Raw genomic sequence first — 19,101 nt, forward strand, 5'->3', positions numbered from 1 at the left:
AAAGCCAAAGGGAAAATAAACCCCTGGGGTTCTAATGAATTTTCTCATTTTGTTCTTTAAATGTTGCTTACAGTCTTTTACCTGTTCTTGTATCACATCAGGTTTATGAATTCTCAGAAATTATTGGTGAAAATAATTGCTGTCAACTGTAAATGCTGAAATAGCCTTGAGGGTATATTGTTATCACTTAGTATTCTCCAGTACGATAAAACAAATATTTGTATAATGTTACATTGGTTTTATATCTGATTATCTACAGCATATTTTTCTTGGCTTCTAATAAGAAACTACTAATGAGAAGCCAAAATGTTCATAAGTAAATAATAAGTTATTGAAATAACTTTCAATAAGTAAAATAGGTGGTAGGTATGTAGGTGGTAGGTATGGTATCCTGTCATTAAAGAGGACAGCTGAAACACCCGCTGATCCTCTCATGCCTAAGGATGTGCTTCCAAAATCAATTGCTCTCCAAGCTGCCATGGCACTCACATGACTGTACATGGTCACAGCCCAAAACGAATCATTGTTAGAAATCCAGGTAATGGCCGTGAAAGCATTAGGCTATTCTTTGAGAATACAGGAGCAGAGCAAGTAAAAGGAAAAAATACAATTGAGCTCTGTCCTACAAGAAATGATGATCATTTTTAGTAGCCTATTTACTTTTTAGATGATGACTGCCATTTGGATTCATGACATCTTTTTTTTTTTCTTTCTCTCTTTATGCAGCTGTTCCACGCACAAGTGATACGCAGTGTAGCTCAGTTCCAGAGCCTAGGTATGGAAGGAGGATCGGCTCTGAGTTTTCAGCAGGCTCTGTCGTTCGATTTGAGTGTAGTCCTGGCTATCTGCTACAAGGCTCAAAAGCTATCCGATGTCAGTCTGTACCTAATGCCTTAGCTCAGTGGAATGACACAGTACCAAGCTGTGTAGGTAAGCAATTACATTTAAGTCATCTGTTCTGTCACACGTCTCTGAAACAGAATTCAAGAACTGTTTCAGAAAATAGTATTTAACACATATATTCACTCTTCTTCAATTAATATCAGTCATGCCCAATTTAAAAGAGCAATTTTCCATATCAAAAAGTAATTGAGTACCAGCTGGCTGGTAGGCAATATAGTGTTTCATATGGTGACTTAGATTATATGAACAAGTGTGATGCACATTTTCTTGAACATTCATTATTTTCATGACTCATCTAAGCTTGAAATACAGGAGAGAATTTAATTCTCCAGAAGTGTCTTTACCTGTTTTATTACACAGTACTTTTTGCATATTTCTATCACACATAGGATGATGATTTCTTTTTTTTGAGTATAAGCATAGTGTACATTGAATAATGATAGCATTGTTAAGTATAGCTAATTTTCTTCAGTCTGCAACAGACCTGCAGTAGGATAATGTTTAACACTTCAATTTTTTTTTTTGTAAATGTTCAAAGGTTTTCTTCTCTCCCTCCTTGGATTTGTATCCAAGTCATTGCTATTCATAGGAGTTTACTCTATAATTAATTAGAGTGTTCTAAAAATAAATGTAGGTGTCCTATTTTCTGTGTATTCTGTTTCTTTTGTTTAGTTTAGTTCTGTTTTCTTGAACCTTAAAGAAGCAATTGTGTAGAGTAAAAATATTTAATGTGCCACACTGCTTTACCAGCTAGATCCAATATTGGAACTATCGTAGGCTGTGGGTAAGTTCACATGATTTCTGTCAATCATGTTTAATGTTATGTCTTTACAGTTTGTTGTTACTCTCAGGTAAGACATGATTAGGCTGTGCTGTTAGGCTGCTCTGTGCTGCACACACTCAAAATGAAGTTCACCGGATGTTTATTCGTGCATGTTGTATCTTATGCTTGATATTGTTCATATATTTTAGATAACATTGGTTTCAGATCATTGCTTCACTTCTATGTATTTATGATACAAAAGAGAATTATTACAATTAGCTTAGTAAAATTATTATTACTTCTTTGTTCTCTGAAGTTGTTTAGGTTTTGTAATAATTCATAATACTTTCTTTCAGTGCCATGCAGTGGGAATTTTACTGAGCGGAGAGGTACTATTCTTTCACCAGGTTACCCTGAACCTTATGGTAACAGCTTGAATTGTGTGTGGAAAATCATAGTGACTGAGGGATCAGGTATTCAGGCAAGTCAATATTCTGTCAAGCATGGAAGTACTTTGTTGTTCAGTTTAAAAAGTAAATGTTTATTTCTCTAGAAGTGTCAGAAATAGCAACCAGTAAGATCATTTTTGGGATACTTGAAATATTTGTGCTTTGTTTTTCTCAGAATTGTTCTTTGGTTAAGTTTATTCTATGTTACTTTATTTTTACATGAGAGTATGAATGAGAAATGGTTAACAAGCAGTTTTCTCTTTTAACTGTGTAGAATATTGAAAGCAGGTCCTGATCCTTCAATCTGGTATGCAAATGCCAACCCTTTCTATCTGCTAGGATATCACTGAGGCACTTGAGAGGTCTGCAACTGTCTTGATTATCTGCTCATTTACACTTTGCGTAATTATTTGTAATCATGCAACACGTGCAAAGTCCTTCTTACTGAACTAATGTCATATTTTCTAAAAGTTAAGACAACTTAAAAAGTGAATGTTAATGTTCTATTTACATTTTTTCACTCAGGTGTTTTTGTTTGGATCTGTTATTTATATTTTCCTTGGGGCGTGTTCTCTTTTTATTTTGTTGTTTCTAGAACATTTGAAAATACATATGGCGAGTTGTTTTAAAAAGTGCTGTGGTGGTGTTTTACAGATCCAGGTCATCAGCTTTGCCACTGAACATAACTGGGACTCTCTTGAAATATACGATGGTGGAGATATGACAGCACCACGTCTTGGGAGCTTTTCAGGTGAGGATATGCTGTGATTTAAACATACAGATCTATATATATAGGTGTGTGAGAGAACACGTCTTTGTTTGCTCACACATATACACAAGGAGTATACTTATATTGCATCTTTCATTATATCATTATGAAATGTTCTCATTTTGGGGAGTACATTTCAGGTGCTGTAAACATGTCCAAATTCAAAGAGAGATTTTCAGAAGAAAATATGATACTAAAGTGTTTAACTTTCATTAGTGGGATTTAGGTGATAATGCTTTCAAACAAATTTCTTTCATTTATCTTACCTACCCCTCCCATAGAGAGGATATAGTGATATAAATTGGTACTGACATTCAAGGAGCTTCCTTTGATAGCTTTGACTTTATTTATCCTTGTTAGCCTCCCTTGCTCAGGAAAAAGATGAAGCATTCAGTATTCATCCAAACTCACCAGACCTCAGACAACAAAACAGATTACTACAAACCATGTAACTTGTTGTTTCACATGTACATCAAGCATATATAGGTTTACTCCTTTCTTATAAGACAATTTTTATAAAAAGAGCATGTTCTATAAACCAAACCAAGAGAAAGATAGTGTGGCCAGCAGGACCAGGGAGGTGATAGTGCCCCTGTACTCGACACTGGTGAGGCCGCACCTCAAGTACTGTGTTCAGTTTTGGGCCCCTCACTACAAGTAAGACATTGAGGTGCTGGAGCATGTCCAAAGACGGGCAATGAAGTTGGTGAAGGGTCTAGAGAACAAGTCTTATGAGGAGTGGCTGAGGGAACTGGGATTGTTTAGTCTGGAGAAGAGGAGGCTGAGGGGAGACCTCATCGCTCTCTACAACTACCTGGAAGGAGGTTGTAGCGAGGTGGGGGTCAGTCTCTTCTCCCTAGTAACAAGTGATAGGACGAGAGGAAACGGCCTCAAGCTGCGCGAGGGGAGGTTTAGGTTAGATATTAGGAAAAACTTCTTCACCGAAAGGGTAGTCAGGCACTGGACCAGGCTGCCCAGGGAAGTGGTTGAGTCTCCATCCCTGGAGGTATTTAAAAGATGGGTAGACGTGGTGCTTAGGGCCATGGTTTAGTGGTGGACTTGGCAGTGCTAGGTTAACGGTTGGACTCGATGATCTTAAGGGTCTTTTCCAACCTTAATGATTCTATGATTCTATGATTCTAAGTCATGTATAATATCCTAGACTCATGAACTCTGTCACAAGCCTGATCTGATTCTGGTGTAGTGAAAACCTTTTGTGGAATTTTGCCTCTCTGGTGACTTCACGAACTTCTAAAGTATAGGTGTATATTGGATTATGTAAGAAAATGAATGATCAACTGAAAAAATTAACTCCGTATTATTTATTTGGATATTGAATTAAATAATTTGAAGTTGCACCTCAAAATTTACATATTAAAATGTGTTGTGGGTTAACCCTAGTAGGCAGCTCAGCCCCACCCAGCTGCTTGCTCACTCCCACACAATGGGATGGGGGAGAAAATTGGAAGGGTAAAAATGAGACAACTTGTAGGTTGAGATATAAAAGGTAAAGCAAAAACTGCACGTGCAAGCAAAGCAAAACAACGAATTAATTCACTGCTTGCCATCGGCAGGCAGGTGTTCAGCCATCTCCAAGACAGCAGGGCTCCATCACACATAATGGTTGCTTGGGAAGAGAAATGCCATAACTGCCAATATTGCCCCCTTCCTCTTTTGTCCCCCAGCTTTTATTGCTGAGCATGACGTCATATGGTATGGAATATCCCTTTGGTCAGTTGTCCCAGCTGTGTCCTCTCCCAACTCCTTGCCCACTCCCAGCCTACTCACTGGTGGGGTGGTATGAGAAGCAAAGAAGGCCTTGACACTGTGTAAGCACTGCTCAACAATAAAGAAAACATCCCTGTGTTATCAACACTGCTTTCATCACAAATCCAAAACATGGCACCACACCAGCTACTATGAAAACATGTAACTCTATCCCAGCCAGACCCAGTACAAAAGGCTATAACATTTTATATTAAAGGCTAGTAACTATGCTGTATATTAAATTGGCAATAAGGAAGAAAGAAATTATGAAACGTAATCAGCTTTTGACAAGTGAAATATATGGCAAATATATTGGACTCATTGGATGAAGAACTGATGAAATGATCCATTTAACAATATTCCATTTAACAATACTCAAGACTCAAAACACTTTCTTATTCTGTACTAAAAATGTGTCACCTTGCTTTAGCTTAAAAGCTTTCCTAATTTCCAGGGAAACTGAAAAAGACAGCTTTTTATATTGGAAATATTTCATTGGAGATATGGAATAGCTCAGCTTTCTTGTGGATTTATCTGTTTTGTATAATGAATGTCAGACTTAAGATGAAGAATTGTTTTGTTTATGGGAAAGGCCTAATGAAGAATATTTAAACATGACATGAAATCTGGTGTTCTCAAAACTGAACCAGTAATGTGACATTGAAACTGAATTCCAGGCATAATTTCATAAGTGGTAAAATTCAGCATTTCTCTCTTACTAAATCTTGCACAATACCATTGTCTTCTGATTCACTCTCTGTGAATTCATCTGTCTTCTCAATAAGCATTCAAGATGCACAGATGTACAATTAATTACCAAGAACTTACTAAACTGTGCTGCTACACTATGTCACAGAGTTGATTTGGAAAGGTGAATTCACTGGAGTCTGTTTCTTAAGGAAGACTTTACAAAGACTGATAACTATACCATTTCCTTGTGTCAGGGCACAGCAGGGGCTGGCTGCTCCCTGGGGTTGGGGTGCTAGGAGTGATGGGGGCTCTCGGGAGTGGCAAGGCAGGGCCTGGCAGCTGGGCCCTGTCTCACCACCCCAGCCAGGAGCAAGGCAGCCGGGGAGCACCGGGGCAGCCCCAGTCCCAGGCATTAGGCATCTCTCTGGGGACCAGGGTGGCCTGGGCCCAGGCTGGGACATGGGCCCATGACTGGGCAGGACAGTGTTGTGGGGAGCTAGAGACTGGCCCTGCTGCAGCATCACTGGGTCAGAGGCAGACAGCCTCTGGGAGTGAAATGGGGTCCTGGGCCATGGGCAGGGTGGGGGCAGGCCCCAGGGGCTGAGCAGGGCCAGTAAGGACTGTCTGCTAGAGCAATCTGGGCCCTTACATATTGTCTTGTCCTTTTTGGATTAATCCTGTGGGTCATCTTTGATCAGTGAATGGCAGAAATATCAAGGCATTTTTCTTCTTTTTATGCTATAATAATGCTTGTGACGTGAAGATGTTATTTTAGGGGAAAGTGACAGGGGCTTCATAAACAAAGCTATAACAAAAATCCTGAGACCATGTGTTAACAGACATAAAATATCTTATGCTGTTGTCTTCCTGCTGGCAGCATATATGAAATTTTGTACAGCCATCTTGGAAAGAAGGTGCTGTGGATAGGACTGATATGTTGAATGCCAAGAGGGATTGTCTCCAAGCTTGTCTTGTGGCATGCAATGGAACAGTGAACCAGTTAGTTTCCTGTGCCTAATATTGACAGATGATGCCTTTTGGTGGACAAACTGATTCTTTTCAACACCAAGTTTTCCAGATGATGCTAGACAGTGTTGAGAGACATTCAGAGTAATTGGAAAACTATGAATTATTTTTGCTTTCAATATTACTCATTCATCAAAGTAGTACTCGTGACTCATGAGGAAATACAAATAACATTGCCTTTAAAAGACAACCATCAAAATGATTTCTCAGTCTTTTACAACAGTTGCTGTACAGAGAATATATGTACAGAGAATATATTACAGAATATATGTATGTATAGCAGATTTTTGATTAATGAATGAAGCTTAGTTGCTTTACCAAATGCTTGAATGAAACAGGATCATTAATGAAAGACAGAGTTAATTCTTTTAATGTTATTATTGGTCAATTTTATGATGAGTAGTCATGTTTCCAAGTTTACATAATAAAGTTATACCTGGAATATTTTAATAAAATTAAGGGACTGTTTGCACAGATCAGATCTGAATTCTCTCAGTTGGGAAGGTCACAGTTTTTACAAACAAGATAGATAGAATTTTACTTGCTATATTGAGAAGGGAAAAAAAAAAAAGAAAAGCCACAACTGGAATTGATTTTTTTCCTGCAAAGGAATAACTCATTTTCCATTTGGAACAGTAATGTAAGGTCCCTGTTTTTCAGTAGCCATCCTGCTTTACAAAAGGAGATGAATTTATTTAAAAATATGATGTTAAAGAAAAAATGAGTTTCATTAAATGATAATCATGTTATATGCATGTTAAGTTTACCAAGTGTCTGATCTTCCATGCTTTTCCTTAACAGGTGTAGTCTCATATTTTGGACTTCCTCAATCCAATATGGGCATGTTCCTTCCAAGAATATTTTTCTCTTCTAAAACCTGCATTTATTATAAGACTACAAAATTGTCAACTGAATTTAGAGATACTCTGTTCTTATAGCTCAATAATGGCAGTTCCTACATGAAGCCTGTCCATTTGCCAAAAATGCAAAAAGACTTATAAAACTTGGATAACTCTCAAGCATCCCACAAGTATTTGTAAATATGCTGTGCTGCCAATTGTGTCACAGAATGGAATTATGAGAGCGTGGAAATGCCTTGGATGAAAGGGCAGAAAGTCTTTCATCAATATGCGAAAATGAAGTCTGTCCTGGACTCCTTAGTGAAGGCTATAGACATAGTAGCTGAGCGAGAGGATATTCTTGAAAAACACGTTGCTTTTTTCCTGAGAGTACTGAATCTGAACTTAAGTGAGAGGTCATTTTACTTAATACACAGAAATGAATAAAAAAGCAGAAACAAGTCAAAAAAGCAGTAGTATTTTATAACTGACAGTTTGGGACTGGTGCTTCACTTGATTATGGTATTTTCAAACTGAAAAAAAATTGAGACTAAATATAGCTACAGCTCCATCTAAAACTGGAAATGCAGATAACACCGGACATTTTTTATATATGTATATGTACTTAAATGTGTGTATATATGCATATAGACATATACCCAGAGAATATACAAATACAGTAGTCACTGATGTTGGCATCTGGAGAATCTATTCTTATGATAATAGTTAATTTAGAAAGAAATTAGTAAGAATGTGATCCATGCTCTGTGTTTGTGCTAACCCAAGAAATGCCTAAAATGACCGTTAATCTCCATTCTTGGTCTAGAAATTTCTTAGATACCTAGACAGCCTTTCACACATGCAGTGTAGTGTTCATCTCCAGAATGAGATATATTGCTCTTGGTTGTCATTGCTAATGCTTGAAAGGGGTATTGGACATAATTTTCTGCTATAATATCATAATTAAACAATAATTTAAGTAGAAAACTTGTCCTCATTCCCTTGTCAGCCTTTAAGGAGGCAAACACACTTACTGCCTCCTAGGAGAGTTCCCTATTTTCCAGACTACAGATTCTCAATCAAGAGCTTAAAAAGTCAGTCAGACGCCGGTATCCTAACATGGTATCCATCTATATGAATGTTAGATGTCTACCATGGAGATATCTGCACCTAAGCTATTATTCATGAAATCTGCTCTTGCCCTTTAAGTACTGTTCCTCGCTATTGATGATAAAGGAAGTCCAAAACAACCCAGACACTGTGGACACTACATCTGATCACCACACTAAAATGTATCTTCCATGCTTCATATACCCAGTTCTAGAAGAAGCAGGTGCTGGCAAGTGATCAATAAAATTTCAGTTAGATCATAGAATCATACAACAGCCCAGGTTGGAAGGGACCTCAATAGATCATCTAGTCCAACCTTTTGTGGGAAAAGGACCCTAGATGAGATTGTCCAGCACTCTGTCCAATCGCATCTTGAAAACCTCCACTGATGGGGACTCTGCCACGTTCCTGGGGAGGTTGTTCCAGTGACTGATTGTTCTCACTGTAAAAAATTTCTTTCTAATGTTGAGATGAAACCTCTCCCAGTGCAACTTGGACCTGTTGCTCCTTGTCTTCTCCATGTGAGTCCCTGAGAAGAGAGAGCTTCCATCCTCTTTGTAGCCACCCTTTAAGTACTGGAATACTGTGATAAAGTCCCCCTCTGAGCCTTCTCTTCTCCAGAGAGAAGAGACCTAACTCCTTCAGCCTTTCCAAACAGGATAGTTTCTCTAGCCCTTTGATCATCTTCATGGCCCTTCTTTGGACCCTCTCCCATCTGTCCATGTCTTTCTTGAATTGTGGGGACCAGAACTGGACACAGTACTCCAGGTGCAGCCTGACAAGCGCTGAGTAGAGTGGGATGATCACGTCTCTATCTCTGCTAGTAATGCCCCTCTGGATGCAGCCCAGGAACCTCTTTGCCTTCGTTGCTGCCGAGGTTCTCTGCTGACACATGTTCAGCTTGTTGTCCACTAGGACCCCCAGGTTTCTTTCAGCAAGGCTGCTCTCCAGCCACACAGATCCTAGACTGTACTATGCTCTTTGGTTATTCTGACCCAGGTGCAGGACTTTGAACTTGTCTTTGTTAAACTTCATACTGTTCTTGCTAGTCATTCTTTCAACCTGTGCAGGTCTTTCTGTAAGATGGCTGACATGTCAGCCTCACCACCCAGTTTACTGTCATCAGCAAACTTGGTGACGGTGCTTTCAATCCCGCCATCTGGATCATTTATGAAGATGTTGAAACAGTGTGGGGACCAGTATTGATCCCTGGGGGACCTCGCTTGTGACAGGCTGCCAGCCTGAACTATGCCATTGAATGTGGCAATTATGAGAATTAAAAACTCTAGCCTCATTTATTTCTCACAGTACAATAGGATATAATTCCTCATCTTATTGAATATCACCCTCTAAGGAAGTAAAAGACTGGTTTAAATGCTAGCAGATACTACAAAGGAACAGAACTGCCAGAAGAGCAATTTTATTCAATGAAGAGTATAATCATTCTGAGTCAACATCCTCATTCTTACAGAACAGACACCTTAAACATCATTAAATACATTTCAAATTCCATATGGATACTGTGAAAAGTCCTACCTCCAGGAAGATGTTTCACTATTTTCTCTATTTCACGGTTAGTACTGTGTGATGTGAATGCTCTGCACTGTCTGTGAATTTCCATACTTGGAGCTTCCATGTTAGACAGTAAAACCTTCCTTGTCATCTTTTAGCTCCTTAACATTTATATCAAGATTTTGCATAATGCAGTTTTAGATTTAAAAGTATTTACCATTTCCTAGTTTAGACTGTAGACTTATGAAGATAATTCTTTCCAGCATTTCTTTTTGAGCCCAAGTTTCAAGCTCATACCTAGGCTGCTCACAGTTACTATAGAAACAGCAAATGCCCCACAGGAAATAAAAATATTTCTTATGCAACCACTGTTGAAGTTCATTAGCTACTTGATACTGTCTTTGAGGGTATCATAGAAAATGATGCTATTTTTAGCCTCAGTAAAGCCTTCCAGCTTTAGACTGTAGAATGTGAGTTCGACAGTAGTCATGTGGTAACAAAGAAAACATTGTGTCAGACTTAGCAATGCTAGTGGCAAAGAATGTGTCAAGGGTTAGTGATAAGCTCCTTGTGTAGCACACACTGAAGTCAGTGGCACACAATTTTATTATAGCTATTTGAATTAGATAAAGCTAGTATGTCTTTTTTCTATGTGTTGCATCTACTTATTCATTTCCTGTCATACCCTCAGAATTAAGATACGGGGTTGAAATATTATTGTGGGAAGAAGGTGTGGAGTGGACACAGAGAAAAAATCTGGATGGCTCTGTTCTGTACTGCCGGGTTTTTATATATGTGGAAAAAAATCAAATGGCAGTTGAGCTTGATCTCGTAATCAAATCCTTTACTTATGTGATTTTTTTTTTGTTTACACCTCTTTTTTCTATCCAAGTCAGTAAAGTTTCATCTGAACATGATGGGATCTTGTTTGATTGTACTTACACAGCCTCTTAGTATCATGACTTGTAATCAAGATTTTCTTGCAGCTTCAGGACAAAACAAAGCAGAACATTGCAGAATGTTCGTCTCACATAATGAGAAGAAAATAAGCCTGTCTGATTCAGTCTTGGTTATGTCTTTTCAATATAAACTCTGATATATCAGCATGCTACAGTTTATTCCATAACTTTTGTTTTTCCAGGTACAACTGTGCCAGCATTGTTAAATAGCACCTCCAATCAACTTTACCTGCATTTTCACTCTGACATTAGTGTTGCAGCAGCTGGTTTTCACCTGGAATACAAAAGTAAGACTGCTTGCTTTTTGAAACTTTCTCAGGAAAAAGCATGTGTATGGAAAGGGAAAGAAAGGGTTTATATTCTTCTTTTGGTTTTGCTTTGTGTTGGTTTTTTTTTGTTTTTGTTTGTTTGTTTGTTTGTTTGTTTGTTTCTTCCCTGACTACCAAAGTCTACTCGGCATGAACCTGATATAATTGATATCTATTAAACTGAAATTTTAAATGAAGCAACATTTGAAATTGCTGAAAACCAGCTTTCACAAATTAGCAGCATATAACAAATCAACCTGGCAATTCAGAGCAACATTTTAAAAATGTGGGTTTTAATTATGCTGTGGGTTTTTTTTCAACTTATTTCAGCTTAGTTCTGAAATTTAGGTAAACAAGTTCTGAAATTCAGGTAACAAAAAAAAGTAAGAGTTAGTTTCACTGCTTGGAAATAGAAGAAAACAGAACAGATAACACATTTTTTTCTTGTATTTATATATATTATGTATTTATATTTATATATAAATAAATATCAATTTAAATATATTAAAATATATTAAAATAAATATATATTTATTTTAATATGTTATTCATATGTATTTATACTTGTATATATTTATTCCTTACTGTTCTTTCCTTTCCTTCAAGTTCTTTTCCCTCAACAAATTACTGTAATTGCAAAAAAACCCATTATAATCCCAAAGCTACAAGAAAACACTTCAGTTATCTTGGTAAATCACTGGTGGTATGAGCAGAATAACCTAAGAAGGTTAATGGCAAATTCTGCAATATATCAACTTTTTATATGTTTCGTGAGCAGCTTGGTTCTAAAATACAAAGGTTTGGTATTATAAACATTAATGGATTACCTCACATAATAATTTTTAATTGAAACAAACATGCATGCTTGTATTATTACCTCTCTCAAAACTTCAAATACTATAAAATATAGTAAATTCAGCACATGTTCTCACATACTATTTCTTTTAACTGGAAATAGTTATTGATAAGAATATTCTAGTCTTTAAAAAAATAATGTGACGATGAGTTAACAGTCTGATGAATGCTTTGATGAAGATCACAAAGTAAATCCTCTTTAATTTTTGAATGTGAATGTGTTCTATTTTCTTACAAAGGGCATTCAAGAATTTTCTTGAAAATGGAATTTGGTTTTGTCTTACATGCATTGCAATATTAATGTCTAAAAATATTAATATTGGTATGCATCTTTTTAAGAAGTACACATAAGTAAATAATAAACTTATTGATGATCTTTAATAAGCTCTATTTAGGATTGAGATTAAAAAAGTTATCTTTTTTTGTCTGGGGAACCATCCTCCCCAATTGGTCAGCCTGTTTTCCTCCCCAAACCTTTCCTCTTAATCTGTAGTGATACTATAATTTCATATTAAGTGTAAAGAAGTACAAATTTATTCTAGGAAGTTGCTGTACAATGGACATTTTGAGGTTCAATTTTTATCTTTTACTGTATCAGTTTTATTATCCCTGTGAGTCCTGAAAGAAATGCATTCTGTTAACAAGTAAAAAGTGTTTGGGATCATGCAAGGTCTCTTGGATTTATGTTTGTGTTTGTCTCCTAATTGCCAGTCCCACAACTGTGCTCTGTTAAAGCATCTATTGCCTTCAGTGGTTCCAATATTTCAATGCCAGGGTTTCTCAGAAGTGCAACTCAGTACAGGTCAAGGTAGCAACATTCAGCATTCAGATCTTAGTTAACTATTCTGTTGATAGTCTGACAGGAAAGATTAATTTCCTTTCTTATGTGGCTATGTGGTCTCTGCAGGGCTAGCAGGTGTACAGTACCTCTGTGTGTGTCTCTGAATACAGAAACTGAGCAAATCCCCACAGCGAGAATTTACTATTTTATACTGAGCAGTCACCTTTTTAGCTCAAGAAAGAAGCAGAGAAGGAAGTACTTTTCTGTGTAAAAAGATGCAGGTATTGCTAGTGTTTGATTATGAATTCTGAAGCCTGTGATCATTCGGTCACCTAATGTTTGAAGCAGCATTGGGAAAATAAATACCTTTGGTTCAGAAGTCAATCTAAAATTTGGAATAAAAATGTCCTTTTATTGAGGGGTTGTCCTACTAAAGCAAACACAAAAATGTTTGATGTCTGAGAAAAAACATTCAACATGAAATGCTATGTTAGAACATCAGGTACTTTTGATAAAAGCAAAGGAAAAGGAGGGCTAGATTCATAGTCTTTCTAAATAAAATGCTTTGCAGCTGTAACATTCAGCTATAGTATAAGAGGCCTCAGTTCAATTCTTTCATCGTCTTGCAGGAATTTGAATGTCTGAGTAATCACAGTAGGGGTCCTCAATATCTACTTTTAAGGCTATTCTACTTAATAAGACTAACTAAGCAGCTGTAGCAGGATTTGTATCAGCATTCTAATTACCAGGCAAAATGGTCAATCATTCAATTTCAGCTTATATTTAAACATTTTGTAAAATGTTGTAAAGCACTAAGATAAGTTGTATAAAGAATACGCCACTGTTGTGAGGCCAGAAAGCTATATTTGATGTGTTCATTTTGAGGACAGAGCTGGACTTGGATGTATATAGGATGTAGGCAATTGGTCATGATACTTAAGTGGGTATATGGGTTTCAGTTCTTGTTCAAATATGTGTTTTAAAAGTTTTTAGAATGGAATTGTAGAAGAGAGCTCAGGAGTTTGTGTCCTTTGCTGAAATTCTCTCTATATATCCATGATAAAGATATTCCTCTGAGTAGCAGCAATGTAGTAGTAGCATTGCAGGTAACAAAGACCTTCTCTCTTACTTTTTGCAAGGTGTCAGTAGCTGCTTTGCAGGAATCCACTTTGTTGTCTTCTTTCAGTTTGTGTTCGCTAAGGACAGAGGAAAAACAATGGATACTGGACTCTTCAGTTAGAAGGACCTTTTTCCCCGCTCATTGATTCTGCTCTTTGTTGTAGCACTTCTCCTTTATTTTATGTAGTCACAACAAAAGGAAATTCAGTGATGTACAGAAAAAAATAGTATTTCAAAGATGAACAACAGATTTCCAGAAAGATTTATGTAACATCTCTTTCATTTCCTGATCAGAAAGCAAGCTGAGGGGACATACTAGATTAGAGAGAGAAAGAGAGAGCACAAAATTCCTGGGAAATGTTGTTGTTAAGTAAGAGCTAGTATCAGTATAGATTAATTTAAAAAAAACAACAAAATTATGCCAGTTTATATAACCTGAAAATATGTTGCTCCGTTTTGTAAAAGAAAAGAAAAAGAAATAATAATAAATGACAATAATATAATCATCCAAGCAAACCAGAATTAATATGTATTTATGTATTTTAAACGTCTCCAGCATAGCACTTCAGCAATGTAGATGCAGAGGATTAACTATTTAATGGTGTTTTACCTATGGATAGACAGAAAGTTCATAGAAAAGAAAGACTCCAAAAAAAAAAATTTTAGCTAGTCCTCAGAGAACTAAAATCGGTGGGCACACTTTTTATTTCATTTTCAACTAGGTTGTTCTGTTCTCCTTTAAAGTATTTTGCTATAGAAATTTGGTATGTCTTCTGTGACCCTGATTAAAAATTAATAATGTTTCTATTGGAAGTATTTAATTTGTAGCTATGCTTATTTTAGTATTTGTGTAATGCTTTTATGAATCCAAATGCAATTCTATATAGTTCCTGCTCTTTCATGAAAGGGAAATGGCTTTGTGTATTAAGTTGTTTTCCTGAGCAATCAGTTGCTGTCAGTCAAAACTAACAATAAAAATTCACAGTTTTTCTGATTTTTCATTGTATTTCAGGGAAAGCCACAGAGATCATGACTTAATTTTATTTTCTGTAACAATAAACCAAAATACCAAACTTCATAGCTACCTACATCCCTCATGGTATAGAGTCTTAGAATTCTTTTCTCCTGCTACATGTACATAGTTCCCAGTTAACATTAATAGAAATTATACGTATGCATCAAAAGACACTGGATCCTTTAACATGGTTTTAGATATAAGTATTTTGGAAAGAGAAAAAGCTATCTGTCTTTGAAACTGAGAAAGCTGTAATGCTTTTCATAAGGCAAAAATTTTTCAAGTCCTCTTTTCACATTCCACATTGTATTGTTGTATTGCCTTTTTTTTTTTTTTTTGCTTTCTTTTAATTTGGGAACCAGGCTTAGTGCTTAATCCTAAAACATTGCTTAAATTATTATATAAAAATTATTAAATAAAAAATTATTTGAGTAAATGAGCTTTGTTTTAAATCTTTTCAGGATGAATAGAAAATATTACATGAACAGGAAGTGCAATTAAAGTTGCTGTGTATGCATTGTTCCTTGATTAACAAGAATCATGAATTATTAGAATTAAAACCACTAAAATGCTTCCTATGCAAATGCCCAGTAGGTAAGAAAGTGTTAGCCCTGGAACAGTGAAGGGATGGCCTTACACTTTAATATAATTTCTTCTCTAGTGAGAAGACCTTTAGGAATTACAGGGAAGACAGTTAGCTTTCCAACTATAGATATTACCAGAAAAATGTCAATTCACAATAAGAAGCTGCTGATCACATCAAGTCCAAATAGCTTCAGACCTTGCATCAGAAAAATTTTATTCTGGTCATAACATAATTGTAAGTATTGTTGAGAGCCACTGTGTGGCATTGTTTCTTGTTATTTCAAAAGGGTTGTAGGTGTTAAACTGGTTGCAGTAATCTATGATGAGAAACAAAGCAGTAAAAATATGCAACAGATAACTGTAGAAAAGAAAGGAATTAATAATTTAAACTAATTCTTCATATGCGTGTTTTTTTTCCCCCCAAACTGTGGTAGAATAAATAACATAATTATTTTCATAGCCACCAGCAAGTCCAATCAAAATGTGCTTTGTTGCATTTCTAATGTGTACAACAGTAAGAAGAATAAATATTCCTGCTATTTGATTGAATTCCTTTTAATCTTAATGAACAAAGGAAACAACTATCCAAATGGTATGGTTTAGAAATCTGCCTGTTTAATTCAATTGCATTTGTAGGAACTGATATTTCAAGCTTGGTCTTAAAATCTCATCTATTAATTCAGTAGTAGTCTCAATATTTTCTTTAATATACAAATAAATTAAAAAAAGGCTGGAAATAATGAGTGTTTGCTGATACAACATGCTGCTCGAACCTCTCAGTTGAAGTCAGGTTTGTTTTAGTAAGAACTGAACATATGATGAATATAGACATGTAGGCTTAGGCCACAAATGTCTGTATGTGTGAATATATCCAAATGTAGCGAATAGAATTAAAATATTTCAGTAAAAACCCTGTTTTATGCAATCAATGTCTTAATAATGTCATCTAGCCTTATTACCTTGAATTAGGATATATGGCACAATTCAACATCATTCTTTTCGTAAGCTTTTGGTTTACCACTATAGCAAGGTAATGTAATATATGTGAGAACATACGCTTACTTTTAATTACTGTCTCCTTTTCTGAAGCTTCTCTATAACATGTTTTCAAGTGCTAAAGGTTCTCAGGAGCTGAAATAATGGATTTGCTGGTAAGGAGACTAGAGAACAATGACTATCTTTTGTAGTACTTCTCCGTCATAAAGATCTCTAATAAATTCAAAGATAAAAATCAGACTAGTAGAGAAGAAAATGTATTCTTCTAAGTAGCATGTTGTTTTTTTGTAGGTCCAGATTAAGATCTTTTATGCAATTTGATCTTTAATGGAGCTCTTCAGTGCAGCAATCTTTTCTTTTTCCCTGTACTAAAGCAGGTGTGAATCATAAATGTGCCATTTTTAATTTAGCAGGTCCTGATCCTGTCAGTATGTCTATACAACTTACTAGCTGTTGACATGAATCTGACCCTTCTTGCAGTAATTCATTGAGATAAATGTATTTTCTAGGCTGGTGTCTGAAGCATGAAGTTTTGGAAGGGATGGCTTGGGTTTTGATATACACCATCATCAAAATGGAAAGAACAATTCACTCCAGCTTGATGTTTGTAATATAATAAAGAACAATATGTTTCAGTTAGCCACATAGGGGTGGGAGGGAGGAATTCAAAAAAGAAAGCCTGATGACTTTTGGTCAAGCTGTCAAGAAATTCTTGTGTTGTTCAGTTTGCAGCTTTCTGAAATAGACACTAATGGGCATTCACATTGTCAGATATGCCAGCAAGGATTTTCTTTTTGCCAGCAATGGCAGTGATGTTTGGACAGAATTTAAGGTAATTGTAGGCATGTATATAATTATGGAAGTGAGGCATGTTTGTCTTATGCCACAGCACAGCCAAGAAAGTATTTAGCAGGCAGTAAGTGGAAGAAGGTCAGGAAGAGGGTTATCATTCTTGACATTGATGTGTTCTCTCTTGTACTGCATAGCAGAAGCTGAGCTCTGAAGAGCATGCACTAAGCAATCCTTGTCCTTTTTTGATTGCTTGGACTTGACATCTAACATGTTTTCCCTTTATTACTGACTGTTCACATACAATCTAGTTTAATGTATTTAAGATTCTCTGAATATTTAAGTTCTCTAGTTTGTCCCCGAATACCATAATTTGTTTGCTTTCTCTCAAGCATTCTTTAGATTTTTGGATCAGTTCTAACTGAATTAGTTATCTAACTAAACTAAGCTAGTATTATGCAATGATTAGAATGATGATGGTGAGGATAATATTTGACTCTGTTTCCAACTTTCTCTTTCCTTTTGGGGAGGTAATATTGCTTCTCAATGTCAGGTATATCAAATAAAGTCAGTTATGAGTGGGTTTTGCATAGTGTTTTGTGACATTCTGATAGAATATTCTATATTATAAGTCGTATTATCAAACCAAAGAAGTAGTATATACAAGGTATTATACAAAGTATAAGCAGCTAGCAGAAAGAAAAAGTTTTTACCAGGTTATTAGAATCTGTTAAAGATAAAATACGTGGTGTAATACTGTATCTAACAGTTGCACAGAAAATGAGTTTGAATATTTTCTTTTGGTCATAGTCTATTTAAGTTCTGTATGCTATTTAACTAATGATAGAAAGAGCTATATTACAAGCATATTACTAGTGCAGTCACTATTATAAAAACTGTCATAAAACTGCTTCTGTGACTCAGAAAAAACTGCAAAAGTAACTTTTTTCATACAGATCTAAGACTGCAGGCCTGTTACGCTCAACATACAGGAATGCTGAGTTCAACCAAAATACAAATTTCTTGAAGACAGGAAGTGCACCTCAAATTTATATTCACAGAATTCAGCAAGTACATTGCTATATATAAGCAATTTAGTCACAATGTCTTTGTTAGATGCTTATTTATTTAATAATGGTGAGTTTGGAACAGATCTTTTTAAATTTTATTTCCTATTCAAGGGTAAGGAAATGCAGAAATAAGGCTTGGTTTGCTTAAGTTGTGTCTGAACACTGGATTCTCAAATTAGTAAACAATAGTATATATTGTAGTTTGAATTCTTGAAATAAGGTGTTACTCTTCACTTAATGCTGGATCAAACAGAGAGTTTGTGTGGATGCAGATCACAGCTATTTAGTATCTGTACTCAAAGACATTTTCCAGACATGGATACATTTATGGTATTGCGGAATAGAGAGTGGTACTAGGAAACTGCAACAGAACCAAAACCATTGAAGTTAATGATGATATCCTCATGCCTATTTGGAACATTACAGTTCCACATAATGACCATACATGAAGTCCCTAGTGGTGACATGAAGTCACCATAACATCATTTGAAAGTTGATGATATTGGTAGAACACCAAAATTTGTAAATTCTGTGGTAGAAATTGCTGAAAATCTTTAAAGTACATGTAGATATTTTCCTAAATTATACATTCCAGTGCACAAAGGAACTACTTCAGGGAGATCCTGTAGCTTGCAATTATGAAATAATTCTTTATGTGCTAATTAGAAAATATTTAGTTTAATAACTCTTGCATCAGTTGTTATAAAGACTGCACTTCATACCTTGATAGTTGTCACTCAGCATTAGAATAGCTTGCCATTATCACTGTTCATTCCTGAAAAAAAGTTAAATGTAG

General features: G+C 35.9%; 1 protein-coding gene across 2 annotated transcripts in view; it reads left to right on the top strand.

Moving 5' to 3' along the window:
* CSMD1 (CUB and Sushi multiple domains 1) overlaps positions 1 to 19,101 on the top strand; it is a 1,270,279-nt gene that overhangs the window by 1,074,832 nt on the left and 176,346 nt on the right. For both annotated transcript variants that reach the window (XM_087775441.1, XM_087775442.1), the window contains exons 34-37: positions 727 to 930; positions 2,023 to 2,147; positions 2,770 to 2,866; positions 10,970 to 11,074. In XM_087775441.1, coding sequence (XP_087631567.1) covers positions 727 to 930; positions 2,023 to 2,147; positions 2,770 to 2,866; positions 10,970 to 11,074 — 531 coding nt within the window. The remainder of the gene's footprint in view (positions 1 to 726; positions 931 to 2,022; positions 2,148 to 2,769; positions 2,867 to 10,969; positions 11,075 to 19,101) is intronic.

Source organism: Nipponia nippon, unplaced genomic scaffold, assembly GCF_047370975.1.
Source record: "Nipponia nippon isolate SJK-2023a ecotype South Korea unplaced genomic scaffold, ASM4737097v1 scaffold_4, whole genome shotgun sequence".
NCBI classification, from domain to species: domain Eukaryota; kingdom Metazoa; phylum Chordata; class Aves; order Pelecaniformes; family Threskiornithidae; genus Nipponia; species Nipponia nippon.